Source organism: Anopheles nili, chromosome 2 (assembly GCF_943737925.1).
Source record: "Anopheles nili chromosome 2, idAnoNiliSN_F5_01, whole genome shotgun sequence".
NCBI classification, from domain to species: Eukaryota; Metazoa; Arthropoda; class Insecta; order Diptera; family Culicidae; genus Anopheles; species Anopheles nili.
This window is the reverse complement of record NC_071291.1, coordinates 30,534,971-30,560,123: the sequence shown is the minus strand read 5'-3', so window position 1 is coordinate 30,560,123 and position 25,153 is coordinate 30,534,971. Positions and strand designations below refer to the sequence as shown.

The 25,153-nt window shown below is 50.0% G+C and overlaps 1 protein-coding gene across 1 annotated transcript; it reads right to left on the bottom strand.

The window, feature by feature from the left end:
- On the bottom strand, window positions 1–19,920 carry LOC128721899 (organic cation transporter protein). The gene is made up of 10 exons (XM_053815701.1): window positions 19,587–19,920; window positions 3,586–3,965; window positions 2,810–2,956; window positions 2,480–2,735; window positions 2,135–2,402; window positions 863–1,163; window positions 544–724; window positions 326–471; window positions 98–222; window positions 1–28 (listed from the first exon to the last, which is right to left on the bottom strand). Exons 1-10 carry the CDS (start codon window positions 19,918–19,920, stop codon window positions 1–3), a joined length of 2,166 nt encoding a protein of 721 aa, XP_053671676.1.
- Window positions 19,921–25,153: the final 5,233 nt, after the last annotated feature.

Sequence of the window (25,153 nt, the reverse complement as noted above, 5' to 3'; positions counted from 1 at the left end):
TTAAGCCGTCAATTGCGTATCGATTTCTCTGTGAATAAATGCAGAACAAAATCACATATTAATCCGTTTGAGCTACTAGAGCAGAAGCTGAGCTTACCTGTCCTCGTCGTGCTCCTCGTGCTCGTGGTGTTGCATGGCTTCCGGCAGGAAGATGATCACAATTGCGCCAAAAATACACCAAGCCGTCAGCAGCGTCATCAGCAGGTGGACCTCAATTTTCGTCTGCAAATGCACCGCGAGTGAATAGTAAAGGTCAGGTTCACGTAAATAACCCGCGAAAGGTCAACCCACGGACAAACGCGGGCCGGGTCCGTTCGTTACTCACCAGCATCGATAGGTAGGGCGTAAGGACGAGGGCAAACCCGGCGGCCAGATTGCAAGCACCAACACCCACGTTCCGGATGGCGGTTGGGTAGAGTTCTGCCGTATACACCGGCATGATGGTGTTTCCCGCGCTGATGGTGAACTTTCCTGTAATATAAATGTGCCGCGAGAACTTTAAACACCCGCAGGAAGCGCACTGACTCGTGTTTCGAACGTTACCTATCATGACGAACGTGATTTTCATCGACAGAAACTCCGGTTTGCCTTCGACGATGGCTGCGCAGAGACACGCAAGGGCGGCGAAAAAGAACGTCGCACAGAAGAGCCACTTTTTGCCGGTTCGGTTGATGATGTACATGGCCAGCGCGATGGCGGGAATTTCCACCAGACCAGCGAGTGCCTGAAACGAACAATCGACGCAGACATTTCAGCAAGCGTGTTGTACGTGTTGCATACCGTTCAGGCGTTTATGGCACGGTGGCGTCATTATGGTACGGTTTACTGCTGGTGCAGCTCAAAATCGCCGCTGGTTACGTACCGAGTTGAGATAGATGTTGCCCCCGAAGCTGTTCATGTTCAGCACCAGCCCATAGTAGACGAGATTCATCGTAAACCAGATGCACAGGAAGCAAAACGTCACCATACGCAGATACTTCGAACGGAACAGCTCGCAAACACCGGCGGCCGTTTGCTCCTCGTCCATCGGCGGTTTCAGCAGCTTGTCCAGGTTGTCAGGTAGCGGGCGGTTGTTGAATGCTGCCGCCTTACGAATCACTTCCTTCACCTCAGCGATCCGTCCCTTGCACAGCAGCCAGCGGGGTGATTCCGGCAGAACGAACCTTGAATGGGGCGAGCATTAATTTCGCTTAACTCAATGTTGCCAACAAACAACACCATCCCCGGTGGCGTAAGCTAATTTCACTATTAATTTGCTCCCTGCGCTCAGGTGCGGTGAGTTACGCGTCGAAACGCGTCGAACGTGGTTGACATCGTGGTATGTCTGAGAATTCCGCACCAATGTCGTCCCACTCTTTCCAACGGCACGGCATTCCGTCCCAATTTTGTGTCCCAAACATGCCCAGCATTCCGATGTCAAACCACAGCCCTTTCCCAGCAGCAGATGCGCTCCGTGGTGGGAAGTTGTACCAAGCACGACCACTAATTGGTAATTTGCCGTTTCGAGCAGAATTTCCCAACGGCCGGTTTCACGTTACCGAAGTGTAGCCATCTTCTCGGCCGTGAAACTCCCGTAAACATCACGACATCCGAAGGCCAACCTGCAATCGTATTCGCGGTGCCAATCTTCCCGGATGATGATGATGTCAGTCTCGTGTGGTGCGTGTTAGCAGTTGACAAAATTATTCCCGACAAAAAAAACCCGCTCTCTCAAAGAAAGCACTCCCGCAGATGGAAAAGAAAAATACATAAATCCGTAGCCACCCACGGTACAGATGCAGTGTTTAAGAAGACCGATCGACGGCTCGTGAGCATACGCAGTCTCATTATTGGCGATAATTTCTGAGCTTAATTGGTTGGGTTTTGACGGGTTAAAACCCACGAACCTCGCGTGTTGTGTTCGAGCTCCCACGAGCATTGGACGCGAACCCGCACGACACAGGATCAAGAGATGTGTGGAAGCGCTATTTTAAGCGTTCTTGATGAACCCAAGCGGCACCGTATTTTATCGCCACGATACCCGATACTTTTCGGTCGTCTTAAGGCGTCACTCCCACGGAAATGCAAGCAGCTAATACGGCGTGATCATAAATCGCCCAGCCACGTGATCATGTGAGTTGATACGGTTACTTACCACAGGAAGCACAGGAACACACCCGGCAAACCGATGCACAGCTGCAGATTCCGGTAGTCCTGCGTGAGATAGGCGATTCCGGAGATCATAATGTATGAAACTGGCAGCGGGAACAGGTTGTACATGCCCGCGATCGTGCGCCACTTTCCGTCGACGTACTCGATCGCAAGGATCAACCCAGCGTACGTCACTGACACCGAAACGATACCTAGAAGAGCCCTTAGCACGAGATAGAACTCGAACGAGTCCGCAAAGTAAAGCGCCAGTCCTGAGAAAAAAAGTGATCCAATTCGGTTAAATGATGGCATGTCCTTAACCTATAAAAAACCATTCACAGCGACGCACCAAAAATCGACTGCAGGACGGCAGAGATGAAGAGCATCATTTTGCGGCCAAACATGTCCGACAAAACACCGGACATAATGCCACCGGTCGCGACGCCAACCAAAAAGAACATCTCGGCCACGTTCTTCAGGTGCTCCTTATCGCACACCAGGTTCCACTCGGACGACCACGTATTGCCGAGATTGTCCTGCGTGTCAAACTCCCAGGCACTGCACGCCAGCGTCTCGGTGATGTTGGGCGGTAGCGAAAAGTTGCTCTGCGAAAAGAACGCGGCTTGAACGCTCCAGCTAAAAGGGGCCAACGCAAACGGGCGCAAACGCGACAACTTACCAGCGACAGTTGGGCGCTCGTTAGCGCGTTCCAGTCGTAGCTCAGCATCCGGCAATTTTCCTCCGACCCGGACACGTTCCGCCACCGGTCGATGGAAACGTCCGCCAGGTGGGCTGGCCGCCGGCACCAGAAGCTTTTATCTGCCGCCTGTCGGAGTTGGGGTCGAAAGAAAGCGGATTGATTATGCGCGACATTAACCGGAAATGGGACACCGTATGAATATTGAAATGCTCGTCAACACGGCCACGATGTGTGGGTGTGTGTGTGTTTTGCGCGAAAAGCCACGGCACGGAACCGCCCTCAATTGGTCTAATTATCTCGCTCCGAATTCTCGACCGTTGTCGCAAATCCGCCGCGTTTGCCTGATTTGCGAGTCCGGTGGTGAAGGCAGCCACAAGAACGGATGGTTGGTTGGCTGGCACGATAATGTGGCCCAATGCGAGCATGAAAGCGTGTGTGAGGGAAAATTTTCCACCCCCCCTATTCCGGAACAGGGCTTACGGGTTTTCCATTTGCTTTGTGTGGATGTTTTTTTTTCCTCCACGTGTGACAAGGACCGTAGCACGAAAAACCGTCGTAGTAAGCTGGCGGCCATTAATGTGTGTCTTGGTGGGTTTAAAAGAAAAGGCTCGCTGCAATAAATGATACTTGAAGGGGACAGGACAAGCGTAGCCTTCAAGCTGATCGCCACTTACACCACACTCCCACACACACACACATACAGCCGTCCATTAAAAGGGTGGAGAAAGCAAAAGGATGCGGCCTTTTTGTCTTACCTGAAACGTTGGCGAGTAGATGTGGAACGTGTTCGGCACCTGGAACAGGGACAACAGAAACGTCATCACAAACTGCCACTTGCCGTAGTCCCCGATCAGCTCGCCGATGACGTCACACTCCTCGTCCGAGCCCTTCGGTCGTTTCGTCCCGTCGCCCTTGGCGGTGGGTTTGTTGCTGGCCGTGTTGTTGTTGTTGGCACCGCTGCTGCTGTTGTTGTTGTTGATGCTCCGGCCGCTCGGTTGGTGGTGCGGGTTGGCGGAGGGCGAAGGGCTGGCCGCCCGGGACGACGGGTTCAGTGTGATGTGCATCGCGGTGCTATCCTGCGGGACCGCTGGTGGTGGGTCGCTCGGGGAGGCGCTTTTTGATTTGAACATCTTCACTGCACGATGCCGGGCAAATGGGAGCAAGAATTAGTTTACGAGAGTTATTACAGGGAAAGGATTTTGTTTTCTTAAACATCAATAAGCTTGTTTCATTCACACGTTCACTCAGGGCGTCCGAAAAATTTCCATTCCAATCACATTTCACGTGTTTCGAATTCAACCCGTCAAAAGCTGCATTTATCGCAAGCCCACAACAACCGACGCAGATGCACTTGCGTGGGAGGAATGCACCGGAAATTGCGCCTCCCTGTATTCCATGAGCCGTTGCCCAGCACGTGGTCAAGTGTAGCGCGAATCGTGCCGGTGCATAAAACTCGCCATAAAACCCCGACCCAGGCGCTAATGCTTATGCATCGCACATACTGCAACTTCAATCTGACCCATTCGTGGGTAGAGATGCACTTTTTTTTCTCTCACGCTGGCGGCACCTTTGATGGTTTGATGTTACGAAAACGAGCTCGGCGTGGAATTAGCCTCCGTAAAGACACCGTTCCCGTTCGATCCGACCTGAGCACGATCGATTCTCGCACGCTAGTGAGCACGGTGGGCCGTTTGCAGGGGACCAAATATTAGGCGGCAAATCATGGCGCTGCCCCACTTGGTTGGAAAAAAGGTAGCTCAAAAAACGATGGCACCCTTCACCCTCGATGGTACGGCCTTGCCCTTGGCGTCGCTGTGTGTCGAAGGGATTCCGCTGGTCGCACACGAAAGACACGCGCACGGCCGTATCACGTTTTCCGGATTAAGATTCCATTTATTTATTTATTTTTTTCGCCCGCCCGCCACGCCGTCGAGGTGTCGGGAAACAATTTAACGGTTGTTGGAGTGCTCGTTGGCTGGCGTACGGGTGTGCCCGGAACCTTCGATCGAGAGCGGTTTTATTGGCGTGACCGCGGCCGGTTCGGTCGGTGCTGACGAACCGGAACGAAAGTTTAAATAAAGAAAAGTAGGGGGTGAAAAAAAAAGCCTCAACAGCTAATTTTGAACACGACGGGAAGTGATAGAAGTTGTGTGGAGATGTTTCACGATTTGTCGAGACGTCCGAAGCTCGCAGATTGTGCACATTTCGCGAACAACGAACACACACACCGGAAGGAGGAAATTCAATTACATCTTCCTCGGTAAGCAGCCCGCAAAGCAGCTGCGGCAAAAATGCAACACCACCCGACGCTATCAATAATTCATGGCTGGTTGTAATTAATACAACCACGGTGCCTCATTTTAACACCTCACCAGTGGTCGAGAAGGTAAAGGAGGAGAAAAAAAAATCGAACCGAAGTTAGTCATTTTCCCAGGCCGGGAGGGATAATGTTTCAATTAAGTCACGTTCGACGAATCCATCAATCAGGGTGTGTGTGCGAGGTGCCAATTGGAGCCGACCGAAGCGATCTCGATACCGCTGGGTGCCGAAGCCATCAATTACGGATTCGGTGTCGCATTCCCGGGAAGGTGTTGTGGTGTTGCGGAAAGTAAGCGCAAAAAAAAACACGTGAAAAAGGGACTGCTACAAAAAGAAAAATCGTGTGCGTAACGAGAGTAGCGACAGCGTGATCCTGATGAGCGTGATGGAAAACAAGCCATAAATATTCACATCAACCGAATACACACCAATTGAATGGAGAAGTGCAACAAAAAAATGGAGAAGAAGTGCACAGAAAAACCCCACGCTTTGAAGTGAAAATTGCACCAAAATGGCCACTTTGGGCGAGTTTCGTTCAATTGGCGGACGGTTGAATGGGTGACATTACGAGCGTCCATCAAACAGAGGCCAACCATCTGGCGGGCAACAAACATGGTTAATTCGGTCCGTAATTCCACCGTTAAGGGCCTGATGCATTGGGCCCTTCGCTAATGTCGGCTTAACGATCGTTCGCCGGTGTAAAAGCCAGCTGGAATGCATTTGCATTTGCGACCAGATGGCCAGTCCGGAGACGGGGCTCGCCAGTGTATTGGAGATTGTTGCGTTTTTTCTTTTTGCACCACCACTCAACATTGTTGTAAAACGAAGTCATCAATACGAGTCACGCGGTTGATGCGGTAAGGAGCCCGTCGGTTAGATGTGAGCTGAACGAGCGGCAGCACGCTTTGATACATCCTAATGCGGTCCGATATCAAAGGGATGTATCTTCTGAATGCTTTTACTTGTTTCCATCCATTAAAACAAATAGATAACCTCGTCTTAGGCTGCTTGCCGGGCGGGTAATGTGGCTTATAAGCGGCTCAATCGCACTCGCGAATAAACGGGTTCGTCAAGCAAACATTCCTGCGGCGAACTGGCATGGCTTCATCAGTCACAAATCGCAAGATGGGTTTTTTTTTCTCCTTCTCTTTTCCCATTTGCTCCTTTGCGAGTGCCTCCTCCCCCCGCCCTTCCTATCTTCCTCCCACTCCACCCAAGGGAGGGGTAACCGCGGCTCACCTTTGGCTTCGGAGCATGTTGACTTTTAATTTGCGTTCGCTTCGAGTTTGTGGCCGCGTTCGCTCAACCGGTCCCGCCACATCAAACGCCCCGGTAGCTTCCGATACTGGCAATGACACGTTCATCTCGACGCCGGTTTCGTCCTGCTAACATCGGTGAACCACCGTTATCCCGCTGGTCGCAAACTAATATCCGACTCCGACCAAATGGAGGCGACGTTCTTGGCGCAAAAGACGGGCACACATCCTGCCGGCAAGGGGTGGCAGTTTCTTGCGATGAAGCGGATACTGGTGGGGTTTTAATAAGCATTCGGGGACCCCGAATCTCGGTCAACCTAAACGGAGGTTTTTCGTGGAAGAAAAAAAAAACGCAACATCGACTGTGCGGCGTGCCGTTCGCTTTGGAGCTCCCGCTGCCTAAACCGATTTGTGTGGAATTTAGTTAGAAACCCATTAAGATGGTTGACTTCTCGGGAGCAGCATGCAGGCAGGGAGGGAGGTGAGAAGAAACACTCCCCTCTCCCCATCTCGTCGTACATCAAACGCAAGCATCGAACAAGGTCGGGAGGGTAGCATAAATAAATAAGCATATCTATCCACGAGACCGAGAACATTCCTGCTAAGCAAAGTAAACATTGCTAGCAAAAAAAACGAAATCCTCCCCCTTTTCACTAGGGGGTGGACTTTCTCATTTTTCTCGCAAGCGCAGGAATTTATTTGCACTGCCAAAGCAATTAGCAAAAACCGCAATGATTTTGCAACATCGTAATCAGCGCGCCAGGCGTATCTCTGGGGCTGGTGTCCTTTTTGGTGGGCATGTTCGGTGGAAAACGTTACCATGGTGACGCTCCTGCATCGTCTGGCGCTGGCTGAGACGTGACTTCATCGAAGCAAGCAGTTCCTTTCCCACTTCCACTTCCACAGGACGAACGGTGCGGTTTCGCGAAACTCCACCCGTGGCCAGGCCTCTCGTGAGCTTTTCGCGTCGTAGCAGATTCCTTCGAGGGTTGGTGGAAAAACATCCCCTAACTGGCAGTGTAAGTTACAAGGAGTGCGATGGCACATTCTTTACATTCGCCGATTTGCTTGAGGTTTCGCGACAAGTTTTCGAGCCCTGTTTGCTTGAAGTTTCTTCGTTGCGGTTGGCCACATTCGGCATCGTTCTGGTCGCCGTCTGGCAGCTGTTCGAGAGCGTTACAGCTCCAGCAGCAAGGATCAAGGAACGTGCCTCTCCGACGTGGCTCGTGACGCGGGTCGACGTGCACCGTGAGGCTGGCAGAGTGACTAGAAGTTTAATGAATTTCATTTAAATTTCATTTCGATTTCGACAGCCACAACCCGTCACCAGTCGCAAGGCGGCGTGTGTTCGTTCAAAGTAGGCCCGTTTTCGCACACCCCCCAAAATGAACGTGATTTACTGCACCACAACGCGAGCGTTGAGCGGCATTCAGCTGAGATTTTAAAACATTGCATAAATTCATCATCGTTCGAAAAAGGACCCATGAGCCCTTCCCAATCGGCATGGCGGTTAAAACGAACGGTTTGGTATGCGCGCGTGCGAGAGAGAGAGAGAGAGAAAGACCGGGTTAAGGTGCGTCCCAGAGCCACAGCTGGTGAAGTTTAATTACACCCGCACCCGGAGTCGGCTGAAGCGCCGAACTCGAAACTCGGAAAGCAATTTGATACCCACTTTGCCGGGAAAAGCTAACCCAATGGGGTTGCCTTCGTCACGATGTGCGCACCGGGAGTCGTGGATGTCGGCGAAGTTGGCTGATTTATGGCGAATCTCCCCCAGTGTGGCTACGAGACCGACGGGTTCCGTTTATGGGCCGCGTATCATCACCGCGGAGATGGTGATAAATTTGAAAGCGTAAGGACACTGGTGGACTCTCCCTTTCGGCCAACTAAAAGCCAAAGGAGATGAACGCAGCCAGCTATTTGATGATTAAATGTGCCTGCTGGCTCGGGTTGGTTCATGCATTTGTGATGCCATCCTGCGGTACAACCTATATTCTGTTTGGCTTTTTGTTTTTTTTTCCTGTCTACGAAGCGCATCTCACATTTAGAGACAGTTAAGGGTGATGAACATTAAACGCGCTACGAACGTGTGCCCGATTGCAAACGGCATCGAAAGCGAACGTGCCCATTTTGTAGCGCTAATCCGTACGGATCGATGGCCGCAAGGTTACCCTGTGTGTATCCATGTGTGTGTGTAAGTGTTCGAGTTTCCTGCGAGGAAGCAACAGTTTGGTATTCACATGAAGTCCTGTGATGCTTCAGCCCCAACCGACACGACAAATGGCGCCTTACGAAAGGTCAGTTATTTCCGTGTTTCTCGTGTGCGCGTTGGACGCAGCCTCTCGAAGGCAGCCTCCGGACGTTGTGTATCCTTTTCCGTGTGTACCATTTCACCCTCGAATGCCACGGGGATGCATACACATACAATCACACAAACACACACACTCCCATCGGACGACATCCTTGCCCAGTTGTCGGACGATTGATTGATTGATTGGCTCACCCTCTCTCTCTCTCTCTGGAAGCGGGATCGATTCCCACGCGAGCACCCGATGTCGGGCATTAAGGATGAACACTCACGGGACGGCAGATGGGATGCCTTCTGACCTTAGCGGATAGCACACAAGCACAAACACACCCCCACCGTGGATACTTTCACCGATAAGCGCGAGGATGCAATGGACCACGGTGATACATTGTGCCTTCTTGCAGTCGACGTATCCTTCGTGCGCGAGAAAGCACCACCGTTTATTGAAGGTTATCCAGGGCGAGCGAGCGTTCAAATAAAACTACGAAACGAGTGTCAATACACGGTGCCCTTGGAGCGCATATAGCAACCGGTTGCGACCGGCGGTGACGTTCAATTCCCAGATCGACGTGTATCCCTTATTCCCATGGTTTTTCACTCAGCGTTGATGCGTCGATCCAAAGAACGACACGTGTCTCAAAAAAAAATGGAACGCACATCCACAGGGATAGCTCTAAAACCGAAGAAAATGACCTTAAATGATCGATCCGCCGGCAAACTGTATAAAGGGGGCTGGGCATATAAGGCAATAAAGTTGCCAGTTTAGGCCAAAATAGAACAACACACCCTGGGAAATTCACCCGGGAGCGATTTGGAGCAGCTCGTGTTGACGGTAGGGCTTATTCTCGCCTACTATGACCATCTCCATCGACCACCTGGCTACTTTGTTGCAACAGATCGGTTGGTTCGTTTTGTTGCTACCACCAAATGGAGGCGCATGGTCGTTTAAGCCTTAGGGCCGGACCAGTCGCATGGAGAATCGAATTATACCTGTTAAAGCATTGGATACGAGGTAAAAATAATCTCAAATTTCCACCAATATCCTTGGCCCTGGAGGGAGTAATGATGGAAGAAAAACTATATAAGCTATGCCATAATAGAAAGAACTTTCGTAAGAAAATTTCGGAAATCGAGGGACGTACTGTGGGTCCGTATAAACGCTTAATATTCTGGACTTGTTGTTGTTATTTATTTAAGAAACGGCCTGACCTTATTTTGAATAATTATTTGTGAGCTGAAAGGCATTTCCTCCCAACAGCCGCAGAGTGCCTTATCCCGGGCTGACTCGGTTAATATTCTGGACTTAAAAGTATCACACTGAATCATTTTCTAAAACGCATCATTTTCTGCAGAAATGATTTAGTTAAACGAATGTAGGTAGCATAGGTAGACAACACTTCAAAGAGATTAATCAAGTCCATGCTATTTAATAACGAAAGCTCTCCCGTGTTTGGTTCGTTTACAAAGGTAATCCCGTAACGGTGCGATTACTTCCATGCCATTGCACCATTTTCCTTTTGCATCTCCTAAATTAGAACTAAGTGCAAGACAGAACCGTGAGAGCAGCAAAGTCACACGCAGAAAAACGAATGACACCCCCGGTTGAGGACAGTTTTGTTCAATTTCTTTTCCTTTACTTTCGCTCAGATAAACATATACCCTACCGGGGGTTTTCCCGGCTTTCCACTTGGCTGTGATCATTTATCAAAAAACAAACTGCGACCAACGGTTCCAGACTAACGGACAGCAATGGAGACAGATGTCATAATACTTTCCTTTACGCTTCGGAGGGAATGAAAGCGAACGAGCCAGATAGCAACTGGCAAGCAAGGAACAACAACGAAAAAAAAACGAGTGAAAAAAACTTTTTAATCAACTCCCAAGGAGCGGCTCTCGGTCGCTCGCCGTACCTGTCTTTCCTTCTCTCCCATTCCGGTCGGTTGCCTTTGGTCCGGGAAAACGATACTGAAAAGGTTGACGGAAGCGCAAAGGGAATCAATGCTTCACTCTTCCTTCCACTTCCCGATCGAGCATCAAGGACATCTGAAAGCTATGCAAATGGCGTGCACGGCCCCATCCCAAAGAACCCGCTGACCACGGTATGTTGTAAAAATGATTAGAAAAAAAGCGTGCAGACTTTTGCCTTCTCCGCTTATGGTTTCGTATTTTCTGCTCCCGTTCAATCGCCTCTCCACGGATGCGGTTTGGAAGCGCTCATTTCACCAACCGGGCGCAAGGAAAAACATTTCCAACTGCCCCGTAAGTGAGATCTGGTTTATGTACGTGTAGAGAAGAGGGCAAAGCAACAACAAAAAATCCAGCAACAAACAGCGGCAACACGTTATCATCCACGGTTGTACCAAAAAAATGGTCCATATCTGCTTCGCACTAGGACGACGCTGAGCTCTTAAGCCGTCTGGCAAATGGAATTTGCATATTGATAGATGTTTTCAAGTGTTGCGAATATCATTACACCGGTTGCGGCGTAAACGCGCGGAACGTCGCGCGTTCTTCTTCAAACCGTTCACCGTTCTAATGGCGAATGCATTCTCAAGTGCCCCAAACCCGGCTGATGGTTCGCCCGTGGAACGATTATGGAGATTGGGCGGGAGAGAAGCAAAAAAAAACACACCGTTCCATAGATTATTCATAAGCGTTCGCGCGTACCTCTGTTACGTTGGAAAATTTGGCGGAAATCTTTACCGGCTAGCCCGCTGGAAAGGCAAAAATCCGTACGAAAAAGAAATCAAATCCTTTACCCATTGGATTTGAAAAGTTGTTTCGCCGGTTCGCTCAAAGTTTACCCTCGTGCAAAGGGAAATTTTCGATTTGTGGAAGGTTTCTTGGTGGACTGCTCGTTTGCTTGCTCGGCTGAAATCGGCTGAGTGAATTATCCCATCAGCTCAGCGGCATCATACCGAGATAACAGCTGATTTACACGACTTCATCCGGGTGTTTGTTTGGGAACGAAAATAAAAAAACAATATCGATGGAACGCGATCTTTTCAGTGCATTTTCCGAACCTTTTTCACCACCACCCCCTGTGTTTGGTGCGTTAAAATTGAATAAATACATTAGCACTACTAGAAAATGATTAGCAAACCGTAATAAATTGCTCACAATCGCTACCACGAATGGTTGCAACGTAATGGATTTCGTTTGCCTCACACACTGACCTCAAACAAAATGCGTATCAACAAACCACCCGATCATTCACGCCCCGAAATGTGTGCAATGTTTACTAATACGCCGATTATTTCGACCATACCGTTACGGGGCGATAATCGAGATCTTTTTATAGCTGTCTGCCGACTTCCGACAGGCCACCTTGACGGACGATCGATCGTAGCCATGCGGTGTACGACATGGCTGGTGAAATGTGCTGATAACAAGCTGAAAAGACGCTCTTTTCGGCACCACAGTATCAAGAAGGTCACTCACGCGCTATGGTAAGACCTCAACTGATCTGGCGTAGCTGCGTTGACGCTGTATTATGCCACGGTAAAAAGACGCGTGTGAGCTTATCGCTCACTCCAGCGCAGTGTTAAACGCGAACGTTTTTCAATTATGAGTCCAATAGTCATGTTGTGCCTTTTTTTTTCGCTTACATTAAATTACATCATCAATTCTACGAGAAGGTCGGCATCCGATCCGTGAGCCACTCCACGAGTGTCTGATGTCAGGAGAAATCCGCCACACGACCGGTAATGTCGCCATAACGCATGTCAAGCCCACGGATCGCCTATCAAGACATCATGACGAGATCATCAAGGGGTGGTGGTAATTGATTTGTTCACCCCACTAAGCGCTAGGCGCGTTCCACTGCGAGTTTGCTTTTTTTTTAACTAGGTTTTGTTTTGCTCCACGTTTCAAGGAACGAAGAAAAAAAATCAACCACCCCTTGGTCGCGCACGTACCGGAGAGGGTGTATAATTAAGCTCACGACTCACAACCGGCTCGCGCAACGCGTAGAATGTTAAACAGCGGCGCAGGTGAGATTATTCATCGTACGATCAACCCTGTTGACGCCGGGCACACATACACAGCGCGTTGCCACAATGTTGCCCTCATCATTTGGGTTTCAAATGAAGGCAGATGAATATCTCCACCTCATCCGGTGGGAGACAGTTTTCGGGAAACTTTTCCAAACCAACCCCCTTCTTCGCTTCGTTTTTTTTTTATTTATTTCTCATCCCGTCAATCCGGTCCGAGCGCTTTTTGCGATTGCGGGCCACGATCGTTGCATCCGTAATGAGGCGTTTGTTTGAGCCCACAAGCACCGTTTGTTATTGCGCGCAATGAGCTAGAGGTGAGATTTGCCTGATACAGCAGCTCATTGAGCATTAGTATGGGAAATAAGCCGCCTCACTGTGCACTTGTTATGTGATGCCTTCATTTAAAGAATCATCTCAAAACCATCAGCAAACGCTCACATTTTCCATGCCATGTGGTTTCGTTATCGTCACGCAGATCTTCGCAGGGATGTTTCTTTTAACTCGCGCCCGACACCGTCATTGGGTTGCGTTCGACGAGTTGGGTGAGGCAAATAGAGCTAGTGAATATAAAAAAAATCTCCCACAAAAGAAGCACTGCCTCGAGGGTGTCTCGTAACGCGCCCAAAGGAACCAAGGACCTCGCAGTATCGCGCCCAGGATGAACTCCCAATCGGTTCGAGATCCCATCGAATCAATGTCACCGTGGCGTAGTGTTGATGGAATTTCCGACGGCTTTCGAGCACCTCGTTTGCCTGCGAGATTGCCCACGGCGACCCGCCATCGTGACCTTGGGAACGGGGTGGTGTCTCATGTCCTTTATTTTCGTTTCACTCACCTGCCGTGGAAGGAAACTCCTGTTTTTTTTGTTAAAGCTCTCTTCGCCTCTCTTTCTCGCTCACGGCACAAAACGAGCTCGATTGCTACGCTACAAAATGACAATTCGCATCAAGGGACGAGCCCCCGGGATTCGAGCAAAAAGCGCGTATGGAAAACGCCACACACGATCGTGCCCTTTTCCCGGGCTCATGCCATAACCTTCTTCCAAAGAACGCGTGACCGGATGAAACGGGGGAGTGAAAAGAAGAAAAAATGAAACCCGGCCCCTTCGGTAACGCGGCCCTTCACACGGAGCAGCCGGCGGTGGCGTTATCTTCATCAAATTCTCATTTCGCGAGCGCAACAGTAGATCAATCTGCTAACGATTGCGCTCGTTTAGGGCCACCCGGGGAAACCGGATGTTGTAGTAATGTACGGGTGTTGTGTGTGTGTGGGTGAGTGTTGTGCCTGGAGCGAGTAGTGCACAGATGCGATTACTTGCCGTGGATTTCCACCCACTTGTATGGCTTGCTTTAAACGATGCAAACAAAATGAGGATATTCCGTATAATAAAAAGAAGCCGCTCATATTAGATAACCAAACGCACATGTCGTCGACATGTCGGCTCGTGTTCACTTGTGGCAGGACTTGGTGAATGTAGCCCGATGAAGGAGCGGTTTTTCATCCCACCCACTCGAGGGGCAATTTGGAAATACAATTTCCGAGAATTTCGCACCGTCAAGAAAATCTAGCGTGAACGAAGTAATAAATAACCAATAATGAGCTCAGTGAATGTGCACATCCTGCGTGCGCTCGAAATGAATATTCAGCTAATGAGTCGATGGTACGCGTGTGGCATAAAATCAGGAGCCACAAAAAAACAAAACCCCGAGCAAATGAATTAGTGGACGGCAAAGAAACCCCAATCCTTCCTTGGTGGCTATCGTCTGGATGTTGCTGGGGCTGTTTCATGATCCATGCTCGGAGAAGCATTCACAATCCGTTCTCAGTAAGGATTGCGAGGCAGCGAGGGGGATACCACGAGCCCAACTGACTACTCGGTGCCGACAGATAAATCATGCCATCTGTCGTAAAGGTATATATATCTGAATCAAGCCGAAAGGATGAGAGTTAAGGAACACCGTAAACGGTGTGGAATTGGAAAATAAATTTCGTTTGATACAATCCGTTTTCCATGCCTGCGGTGGGCAACGGTAGTCGGGAAGGAGATAAACGCAGACAAACAAACACAAGCAACGCGCAGGTGTCCTTTGAAAAAAAAAGTTCGATGGAGGCGCCTCGATCTCGATGGAGACGCCTGGTGGTTGGTAGACAGGCGTCATGATGGGAACGGAAAAACGGATTTCGCCACAACGACAGGTAGCAGATGGTTCGGCAAAGCTGGTACAGTTGTTGCCGAACCTGACCTGGCGTAAAATCGACAAACGGCACCACCAGAACGCTCCCGGGAAGCCGGATATTTGCTGGAAAGTGAAGCCATTTCCAGATTATTTTTCGCCAAACGGGGGCGACGAAAGCGCTTCTCAAATGCAGGCTGGCGTGGTGCAGTGCAACCATGGGATGGAACTGGAGCGACTTTAAGCCCCGCAATAAGAAGATAAGGGTGGAACGGGGTCAAGGTTGGCCCGGGATTTGCATGCCGCTTGGTTTGGGGTTTCGTTTTCCACGGTCGTGCTACCCGAGCGTTATTATTCCGAATGCGATTTGTGCCGCTCGGTCTGGTGGAAATCTCCGTCTCGGTGCAAAGCGCCCGATCGAGTGCACCGTCTCAAGATGCGTGTGGTTGAGCCACCGACAATCGGAACCGGTACAGGTTGCATTTCCAGCTCATAACGCCTGGACTGGTTTCTGGTTCTGATAACGGACAGACGCGAGCGGATTTTCTCTCCACGGAAACGTCCAATGAATTCGGAATCGGTCTCGCGGAACCGACAAACAACACTATCAGGTGGCGTTCAGGAGCACTCGGAGTCGTTTTGTTTGTTTGAAGGCTACGGTGTAATGTAGGTGAATCGTTATAAACCGCTTTCCTGTGCTACAGGGACGCGCTCGGTGACCGACACGAAGAGGAAAATGGGAATGGGTTTCCGTGCGTGGTGTGCCGTCCTGCAGCTGAGCTTTTCCCGGCATGCACCAGAGCAGGTGGTTTACAATTTCCCCGGGTGGTTGTTGTTGTTGTTGTTAAAAAGGACTCACAACGATGCACCGGATAGATGTCTCTATCAGCCACAATCTAGCCCCGGGAGCCATTAGCTTCCGTACCGATCCGTTCTGCAACGGAGCCAAGCTTTCCGGTGCGCTCGGCGTTTCGTAAGCATGTGATAAACTCGTTCAAAACACGGTCGTTTATTTTAATGCCATCTCCATCCATCCATCTGCCGATTGAATTGGAATTGATTCAACAGCATGCCTCGAGTGAACCGAGTTTAAGTGCTTTTTCGAGCACGCTTTTTCCACCAAGCAACTGTTTAAAGGACGCGCTGGCTAAGGAGTCTGCTGGAGCAGGTATTTGAGGCGAACTGGTGAAGAACGAAAAACTCCCTTTCGTGCATACTAATGGTGAATCTGTTTTCCTCCGGGTGCGGCAAAACAAATATCCTCGTGTTACGGTTCGACGATGAATGCAAATTTCAAACATTTATTCGTACGCACACGGTTTGGTTCGGGGTTTGAGATAAAATTATCTAAAATGAATAAATCCCCACCCCATGCGGTACACATTACCTCTAACCTTTACGGCTGTGCAGACGTCTCCGAGGCCCAACTCCCGCTCTCTAATGGTGATTTGCTATTTAAATGTAACTTTTCTTCTGCTTGTTTACTTGTCTTGGCCGTGGCACTTTTGCAATTACCACACGCACGCACAACGGGCTGGAAAATGGGGGTTTGGACAGCACAGGGTGCTGGGTGCACAGGGTGTGCCGTAAACAAACTGCTTGCGGCAAAAACACAAAACTTTGTCCCGCTCTCGTTCGATTTGTCTGTGTGCGGATTTTGATTTTTAATTCTTCTTCTACGCCTCCAACCGCCAGTTAGGTGTTGAAATGACGAGCCCGCACGACAGTGACGAGGCGACTTTTCATAACTCTTTCACCGGTTTGCTTGTTGTTCTTTTCGAGCTCGATCAACGCTCCCTCGAGTGAAGGTCGCGTCCTAACCTATTGGCACACGAGCGCGATCAATCTCGAGCAAAACGCGGCGTGCAACTCCGAGTTGGCGGCAAAACGCCTTTCCATTGCGAACGCGAACCAGCACGGAAACCGGTTTTCCGACCGGTGGGTGGAACGCACCGATGGGAGGTTTTCCAACGCAACTCTCGCTCGTTTCCGTTGTGCTCACGCGTTCCGTCGTCGGTTGAGCTTCCTTTCGCAGCGGTTTGTTAACAGGTGGACATGTTTTTGGGCGACGATTTTGGCCACCCACCTGGAAAACACAGCTGCCCGGGAAATTGTTCACCGACGGCACAGACTCGGAAGCCACGGACAGACAAACAAACAAACGCTGGTGGACAGCAAGCACGTGAATTTACGCACGTTAAAACCACCCCGTGTTTAGGCCGTGAAATCGCGGACACTTGCCAGCATCCCAACACCGGAATCGTACTCGGAAAACTCGCCACGGAACTCGGCAGCACGAACACACGACACAAACGTTCGGCCAGCTGTGGGGCCAACGAAATGCGAACCGCGACTGAGCACAGCTGGAGGTCTACCGTGTGCTGTTGGGTGTCGTACCACTGTGCTTGGACCGATCGGGGATTTTCCGATTTCCCGCACGCTCTACGAAGAGAGCGGCCGTAGCGCACGCTCCGGGTGGAGAAGGGTGGTTTGGGTGCAAGGGAGGGATGCTGTGGTTCGTTTGGACTGGGAAAACTAGTATCTGCTCCCACCACGAGGAGTTGTCATTCGAACCACCGACGAGACACACGATCGAACGTGCCCCCAGATTGGGGAGAACGTGAGCAGGTGAGAACGTTGAGCGTACACTCCAAGGTATGCAAGAAAGAGAAAGAGAGAACGAGAAAGAGGGAGAGAAAGATAGCGAACAAGAGTTGTATTGCACGCGAGAGAACGCATCCGTCCGTTGCGTGTCACAGCTTCGATGGATTCTGAAGCAATATCTGACACGATAATTGGTCCAGATTTTGCATTCCAACGAGCTTTTTATTTAATCGATGCTTTGATCTATTTGTATACGAGATACAGCAAACTTTAACGATTGCAAGCTCGCATAAATTGCCCCAACACTCGCACCGCTCTCGGATGCTGTGACACTCGTGTGTGATAAAGCCAAGCCCGCCAATTGACATCTGTCACATCGCGTGGGGAAATGCAACGGTTCCGTTATGTTGCAGGTGGTTTGAATTCGAATCTCACTGAGAGAAACAGATAATAAGAAACCGGACGTTCGGAAAACGTGATCGGAACGGTGTACGGCGTGATGATTTAATTGGTTTGCTGATAAGGTTAAGCGATTTTGCGTGCACTGTACGTCAAACGATAGAGTAATTTTTCTTGTTATGTCTTGTGCAATCGAACGAAAAAATCTGTAAACTCAAAAGATAGATTGATTATTTAAAGCGAAAGTTTAAGTTCGATAGATTTTCAAACAAAACGATGATCAAACAGACCCGCAAGACACGAGAAAATTGAAAGAGTATACATTATTTGAGACAATTAAAATTATGTCATCAAATGACTGGGTTCTTAGTCCTTCTTCTTACGGTCGGTGTTCGTTCACTGTGTACCCATAGTATGCAAAACACTAGTCACTAAAATAGCACCTTCATGTTCCATCCAACTCGGACCACGTCGAAGCAACCATGGCGGCTGATTTGGTGTTTCACACGGCTCCTGAAACGGCGCTCTGGTGTGTCTTTCCGTGCAGGGAAGCGGACGAATCCGGCCGTCTTTATGGGCGTAATTTACTCGCTAAACCATATAAACTCGTTATTCGCACCAAATTATCATTCGGTCGTTTCTACACCCAACACCCTCCCTCACACACACACACACATACGCCCCAAATTGGTACCCAAGGGCCACTGGGTGACGGTCGATTCCCGCCTGGTGAAACAAAAACGAGCTCTTCCCCCAAACGCGTTGCCGCACGGTTGCTGCCAGTTCAAATTCTAACACACATACGGCCCACACACACATCCATGCACACATGTACATGTACAGGAAACTAATCAACGCAATTTACTCGTAATTTGCATCCGTCCCCAGTGGCCTGTGGCGAATTGTGGCTGGGTCGCACGTCGTTGGACGTTGGTCTCACGGCGTTCCGTTCCGTTCTGAGATTCCTGTTGGCAAGTGTTGGCCGCTAAGGAGTCGAACCACGCGGTGACCCAACGCTCAATAAGAAAAGTGGGCAAGATTTTGTTTTTATTCTATTAACGCGACACCCGTCCATCGGGAGCGAACGATCAATTGTGCGACACCGCCTCGAGGCACGGATGGTTCGAAGCGAGGGTGGAAAAGTGCACAGGATAGAGGCAGGCAGGCCTAGAGGACACACCTAAGAGCCCTAGGCGGGTAAGATCCTAGCCGATCGTCTCACGCCGTCACTTCGAGTTGGCCAGTTGGAGTTATTCAATCTGCCAACCTTGGGCGAGAGAGAGAGATAGGCTCATTTAATGTGGCGTTATTGTCCCTGTGTGATCGTTAATAAAAACAATACATTTGATTCCATTCCCAGTGGATCCCTTACTCTGTGATAACCAGGGGTTATGCAGTGAAAAAGTGCTAACACGACAATCTAGACAAGCTTCGTTTCATGATAGCTCTTTTCTAGTGAAACAGCGAGAATAGCGTAAGATGTGTCCTCTTCATGATAATGTAATATAATTTAGTCTCAGATCCGGATGCGAACCCACAACATCCGTATAATTATCAAAAACCACTACCATGGAACTAACATGATCGCCATATTGCTAGGTATTGTTCTCTTTTACAGCTTATATACCTGATCCATAGACCCATAGATAATGCCTTTATTTAAGCATCTTTTCAGAGATTAATTTAAAAAGCCCTTCTTACCTTTTGGATTACCATTCCACTTTCCCAGCAGCCGCTCACTCGCCTCATCCAGCACAACGATATCTTCGGTGTCCTCTCCCGTTCCGCTTGTTGCACATTCCTCTTCCTCATCCTCGCTCAGCTCGGTATCCACCCTCGCCACTGGGCACCGGCTGCCTGCACCGGAAGTATTACGGCCTGTATCTTCCCGCCCTACATGATCGTTCCGCGAGCGCGAATGATCGCCATCACCATCACCGGAAGTTGCCGACGGATCCGCCAACATCGCGATCTCACACTCATCCTCACTGGCCCGGGATCGGCGTTTAGCCGGTGATTCCCACCGAACGGACATACCTCGTCCCTGTTTGGGGAGGACTTTCTCCTTTTTCTTCGTATTATATTCTTCTCTCCCTACGTGCTTCTTCGCTTTTTCAAGCGATCAACGAATTCGCGCACGCTTCACACCACACAAATCGAAACCCGGAACGTTGGCCCGCGAGAAAAATCACCCTCCGTTGTACACACGCACAGACACACAAACACACCCACACAAACACACGTGCACCAGCGATAGGGACGTGATGGGATGCGCACCGAAAACCAACCGCAACACAAACGAAGCACGCAAAACCCGCTCGGGGCACTGATTCAATCAAAACTGATCATCACTGAACCGGAAATGGCGCGACGGACCACCCCCTCCGCGCATCGGTGGCGGCAAAAGCTGTTCCCAACCGTTGGCCGATCGGACCTCATTGGGTTAGGGCGTGGATCACTATCGCGAAACTATGCTGCCCCGAAACGGCGATCGAACGGCGGCTAGGTTCACGATCAACGCGACTCGTGATGCTGTGTTCCTGTGCCTTTTTTCTGAAGGACGAACTAACGCGAGACAGAGCGATTGGGCACAGAGGGTAAGGTGGAAGGTCGTCTCCACCGACCGGATGTTGTTGGCACACTGGAACGGTTGGAACACTAACAAACACGCGTGTGAGAGCTCTGGCCCGTTTGAGGCTCCTTTCGATTGTCTGAGCTTATTTAAGCCGCTCGTTTGAACGTCCGAGTACGATCAGATTAATGATCAGATGGCGCCAGATCGGACACTTTTCGGGCTGGATGTGTTTAGTGCTGGCGTCACACGGGATCGGTTCCGCTGACGTACTGAGCAGTGTCTGAGTTGGCCTAATTGCTTCGACCGCCGCTTGGTAATGGATATGCAAAATTCACCGCAAATACAGCTCGGTTGGCACGATCACGGATAGGTCGGTATCCGCCAGTACGTTCACTCGAAACAGCAGTGTATTTGTCTCTTCTCCTGCAATGGGTTCCTTCACTGACACGGGGCTTTGGAGCCCATCAGACAGGGCATCCCTTTTTTGGGGATCGATGATCACTCGCGAATTATATGGGCACAAAATTGAGCGATCTTCGCCAGGTGGGCCAGTAAAAGCCTTCACGCTTCGATGCGCTGATGAAGATGTCACGTTCCGCGCGTGACTCGCGTGCTTTGGACACCTGCAGGGATCACCGCGATAATGATCGCTGAACACGAAAACAACCACAAACACTCGCGCAGGTACCTCGACCAGTTGAATCTTTTTTTGCGCTAACAGATCCTTTTTCATCGAACCTTAAAAAAATGTAATAATATCATGAAATACCGGGGGCACACCATCGAGGTAACGTTCCTGGCCCAGAGGACGATCTCCTGGCAGAATCTTTGCTTTTTTTTCCACACGCAACACAGAGCCTCCTTGCACACACAACCGAGCGGTACGACAACGGCGGTCAGACTAACTGCGATCTACTAGCGGCCACTCTGTCATGCTCGTCGCCATCGTTTGTCGTCACCGTTGTCGCGGTTATGGCCATTCGTGGAAGCGCACGACCAACCGGGACGGGATCGCGCCGTAGTTCGGACCCGAACGCGCTTTTGCGTGACCGCGTGCTGTTGGCGCCAGCTGGCGTAGGATTGCGCGCGCAAGAGAGACGTTAAAGGGTTGGATTTGCGATGTTCGCGAGGCGTGTGAAGTCGCGATGATGCTCCGCGATACGGCGTGATTCGCGACGGAATTTGAGACCGAGCGCGCGCACGCGGAATGATGGATTGCACGGAGGTCCCCAGCCAACGCAAGGTCGATATTTAAGGAAATAGGCATGATTGAAGTTCCGAAAAATTAACGACTTAGAAGTGTATTTAGTTTTGCATCGATATCGTTTTTTCTCGTTACGAATGTTTTGATTGGATTGCCAACAGGTTCGCAAGCGAATTCTAACGAGTTGGTGCAACTGTTTGCTGGCGTTTTGTTTGTTCTCGTTTAAATTAGATTCAAACAATCTAATCGACAAAATGTGTTGTCCTCTTATCGTTTGATAATTAGAATTTTGCAGCCCGTGTTGGGCGTTCGTTCCATTCGAGTCGAAACGTTCAAAGGTCCTGTACCGATTCCGCTCGCTGAATTTGTTTTCCATTTCATGGATCGTCAAATGGTACCGTTTCATTCATCAACACGTTGTTATTATAACAACATTTTCCTGTTTTGCAACGGCTAATTGCAAAACAGCGATAACGATAACACCATAGCATAGACGTCGGCATCAACGCCGGATTTCCACGAAACACCCCGCACCAAACCATTCAGCGAAGGTGTTCGGGCGTGGAAGCATTTTAAATGCGCACAAACATCGCATCTCACCGTTTGGCGCACGCTTCAAGCTTGTGTCACAATCAAGCGCACTCATTTGTCCAGCCGAGCTGAGAACACAAATTGCCAATCAATATTTGCACGCCGTGGCAACAAACATAAAAAAAGCCCTTCCCTCCGGTAAAGCAAAGCTTGGGAATGCAAATAAACACTCGGGCAAATCGCAGCTGCAGGCACATGGCGTCATGGTGTGCTGCGATGATGCCGGATGTTCGCAGTGTACATTGAGTGACAGTGATGATTTGGCGGCTTTTTCAGCAGGCAAGCCTTCCAAATCCGGGCTCGCAACCGTACCATCGTAGCAGCCTCCCAAAGTGTCTCGTTTTGTTGCTGATTTTTGGGTGAAAATTCACGAGCGCACCAAACCAAACAACAAGTACCATTCCACAATCGGTGCTGTCACTTGTCGTCATTAAAATTGTTTCCTTGATCTCGTTCTCTCACCCTGTATGGCGCTTTTTTCGGCTCATTAGTTTTTACTAATGGCTCAACGAGACACCGAGAGGCGCACAAGTGTCATTAACCAGGTGCCGGCCGGTTCGTATCGGCTGTCGATTCGATACAAGTGGCAAACGGCAACAAATGGAAGCCCGGAGCAGCAGCCATGGACGGGGAGACGCACGAGAGGACTAAATTTAGCCGATGATCGGTCGGTCCGTCGCGCCTTCTGTCGTCGGCTGTCATCGGAAAAACGCTTCCCACACTAATGGTTCCATTTAGTGGGACGCGACAAGTGTGCTCGAATTATTACCGGCTTATTTTTAAACTCCATCCGGGTCCAACTGGCGGGACGATCTTGTGCGATCTTATCCGGCGCAGATTGTCTCGGTTGGGTTTTCCAACGCGATCGTTCAAAATTCCGCCCCAGCAGAGCCAGCTGACTATTTTTTTTGTGTTCAACAATGCTGTGAATGAAACGCTTCCTTGCCGCATTCGCGTGCCGCAATTAAACCCGAACGATCGCAAATTACTGTTTACGGGCGTGCAAAGAAGTGCACTTCGAGCCCGAAACCTTCCGGGACGGGTAAGGGTTGACGTGGTTGAAAGGGGATTTGAGCGTGCCTAACTCGAGCAAATTGTCCACCAACCGGCAAAACGCCTCCATTCTCAGAGCCTTGCCGGGAAAGAGAAAAATAATGTCATTTTGATCAAAACGATCCGAGCGCGAATGCACCGGGCCACGCCAATTGGCCCCACAACCAGGCAGTGGTGGCCGGACTAGGCAATATAGGCACCGATTGCCATATTCTAATTAGCAGTTCCGAGCCGTTCCCGCCCAGTCCGGCCCCTTGCATGTAGCACCGTGCGGCCCTTTCACGACCGCAAGGCAGCCTCAGACCAGCCGGAGCGATTGCGTCGATGATTTACTTTAATTACCGGCAATTTAGATGTAAATTCCAGACGAAAACGGCACGACTCTAGCCGGTGTGGTCCTGGTGAGGGTGGGTGGTGCAAAGCGTGCGAATGCATGCAAAATGCAACGAATGCACTCGTCGCCAGTTGCCGTCGCGATGATGCGCGATGTAAGAAAGGGCGTCAAACAAAAAAAGAAGGAGAAAAAGAGGGACAGCAAAAGCAACGCGAACGATCGCCGGGTGTGAAGTGAAGTGTTTGAAGGGATGCTGGGCTGAGCATACGCATAATGGCGAGATTGTTTGTAATGACCGACCCGGGGAGGGGGATGTGTAAGTGGACAATAATGCTCTTCTGCCAACATTAAAAAATCAACCCCTGTTACATAGGCGGCAGCTACATGATGGTTTTGGGGCATTTTTTTGACAGTAAACTCGTTTTTTTTATAGCAGCTCGAAACTCCTGCGGAAACATAAGTTCACTTCATAACAAAGCATGTAAATAAAGCGGAATATATTCCACATTTAAAAAAAAGCGTGTTGATCTTCATTGCTGGTGACGTAAAACGTTGTGTCTCTAAATGGCGCATATACACCAGGCGAAGAAACGAGACGTACATGCTTCCGTCTCCATTAATTGAACTGCTCCAATTGTACCCCTTTTTCAGCGCCCAAAAGAGGTCGAGTTCACAGCCCCACTAATGAGTGTCGCGATGATCTTTGCCTGATGAAATAATGAATTGCCTGAGAGGTTAAGGGAGAAGCCCACGGAGCAGCAACGAGTGCCGGGTGTTGCGATTCTCTCGACGCGTCAACGCGATCGCACGCGACGTAAACAGAAAACAAAACCGAATTTAATTAAAAACAAACGACACTAATCAACCCTCACCCCTCGTACCACGATGGGGCGGCCCGGGTGTTTCCTGGTGTCCCCTCGGGTTGTTTAGCGATTTTTTTTTGTGCACGTTCTCTTTCTCTCTCTCTTTAGGTGTCTCGATCGGAGCTCAGTTCAGCCCGACGTCGATTGACGTTGAACGAGATCGATAGGTCGACGCGATAAAACACGACGTTGTGGTCACGCGATCGCTTCGGTACGACACAGATCTCGATCCTCACTGATGGGAGGGAGATGTAATGGTGAGAAAGTGATTTTTCGTCACCCGCACGATCGTCCCTCTCGCACACTTGCTGTATCTCGTCGGTGGTCGTTTTTTTTTAACCCTGTGTTTAACGCTACGGTAAGTGTTTTTCCGAAACGGGGTGGGGAAAAGATCAAAAACGAAACGCTTCCAAAAGGCCACCACAATGCCAACCACAGCTCGCGGTAAAGCCGTCAAACACACACTCAAACGAAGTCGCATTAGCGTTATCACTCGATTCGATTAACGTTATCCACGCGGGGTGTAATCGACCTCGCACGCCATTCCCGCCAGGAACCGTTTTATCAATCATCACGGTACGGTGGTAGGGTAGTGCAACGAAGAGCACCTTGTGTCTCTCCACCAGCCCTTCATTGCCGTTGGGGGAT

Bases quoted from the DNA above. Each gene is read 5' to 3' on its own strand.
- LOC128721899 (XM_053815701.1), bottom strand. From the start codon at position 19,920: ATGTCCGTTCGGTGGGAATCACCGGCTAAACGCCGATCCCGGGCCAGT. The intron at 3,966-19,586 runs GTAAGAAGGGCT...GGCATCGTGCAG, and splicing joins GTGGAATGGTAATCCAAAAG to TGAAGATGTTCAAATCAAAA. The intron at 2,957-3,585 runs GTAAGACAAAAA...CAACTCCGACAG, and splicing joins TCTACTCGCCAACGTTTCAG to GCGGCAGATAAAAGCTTCTG.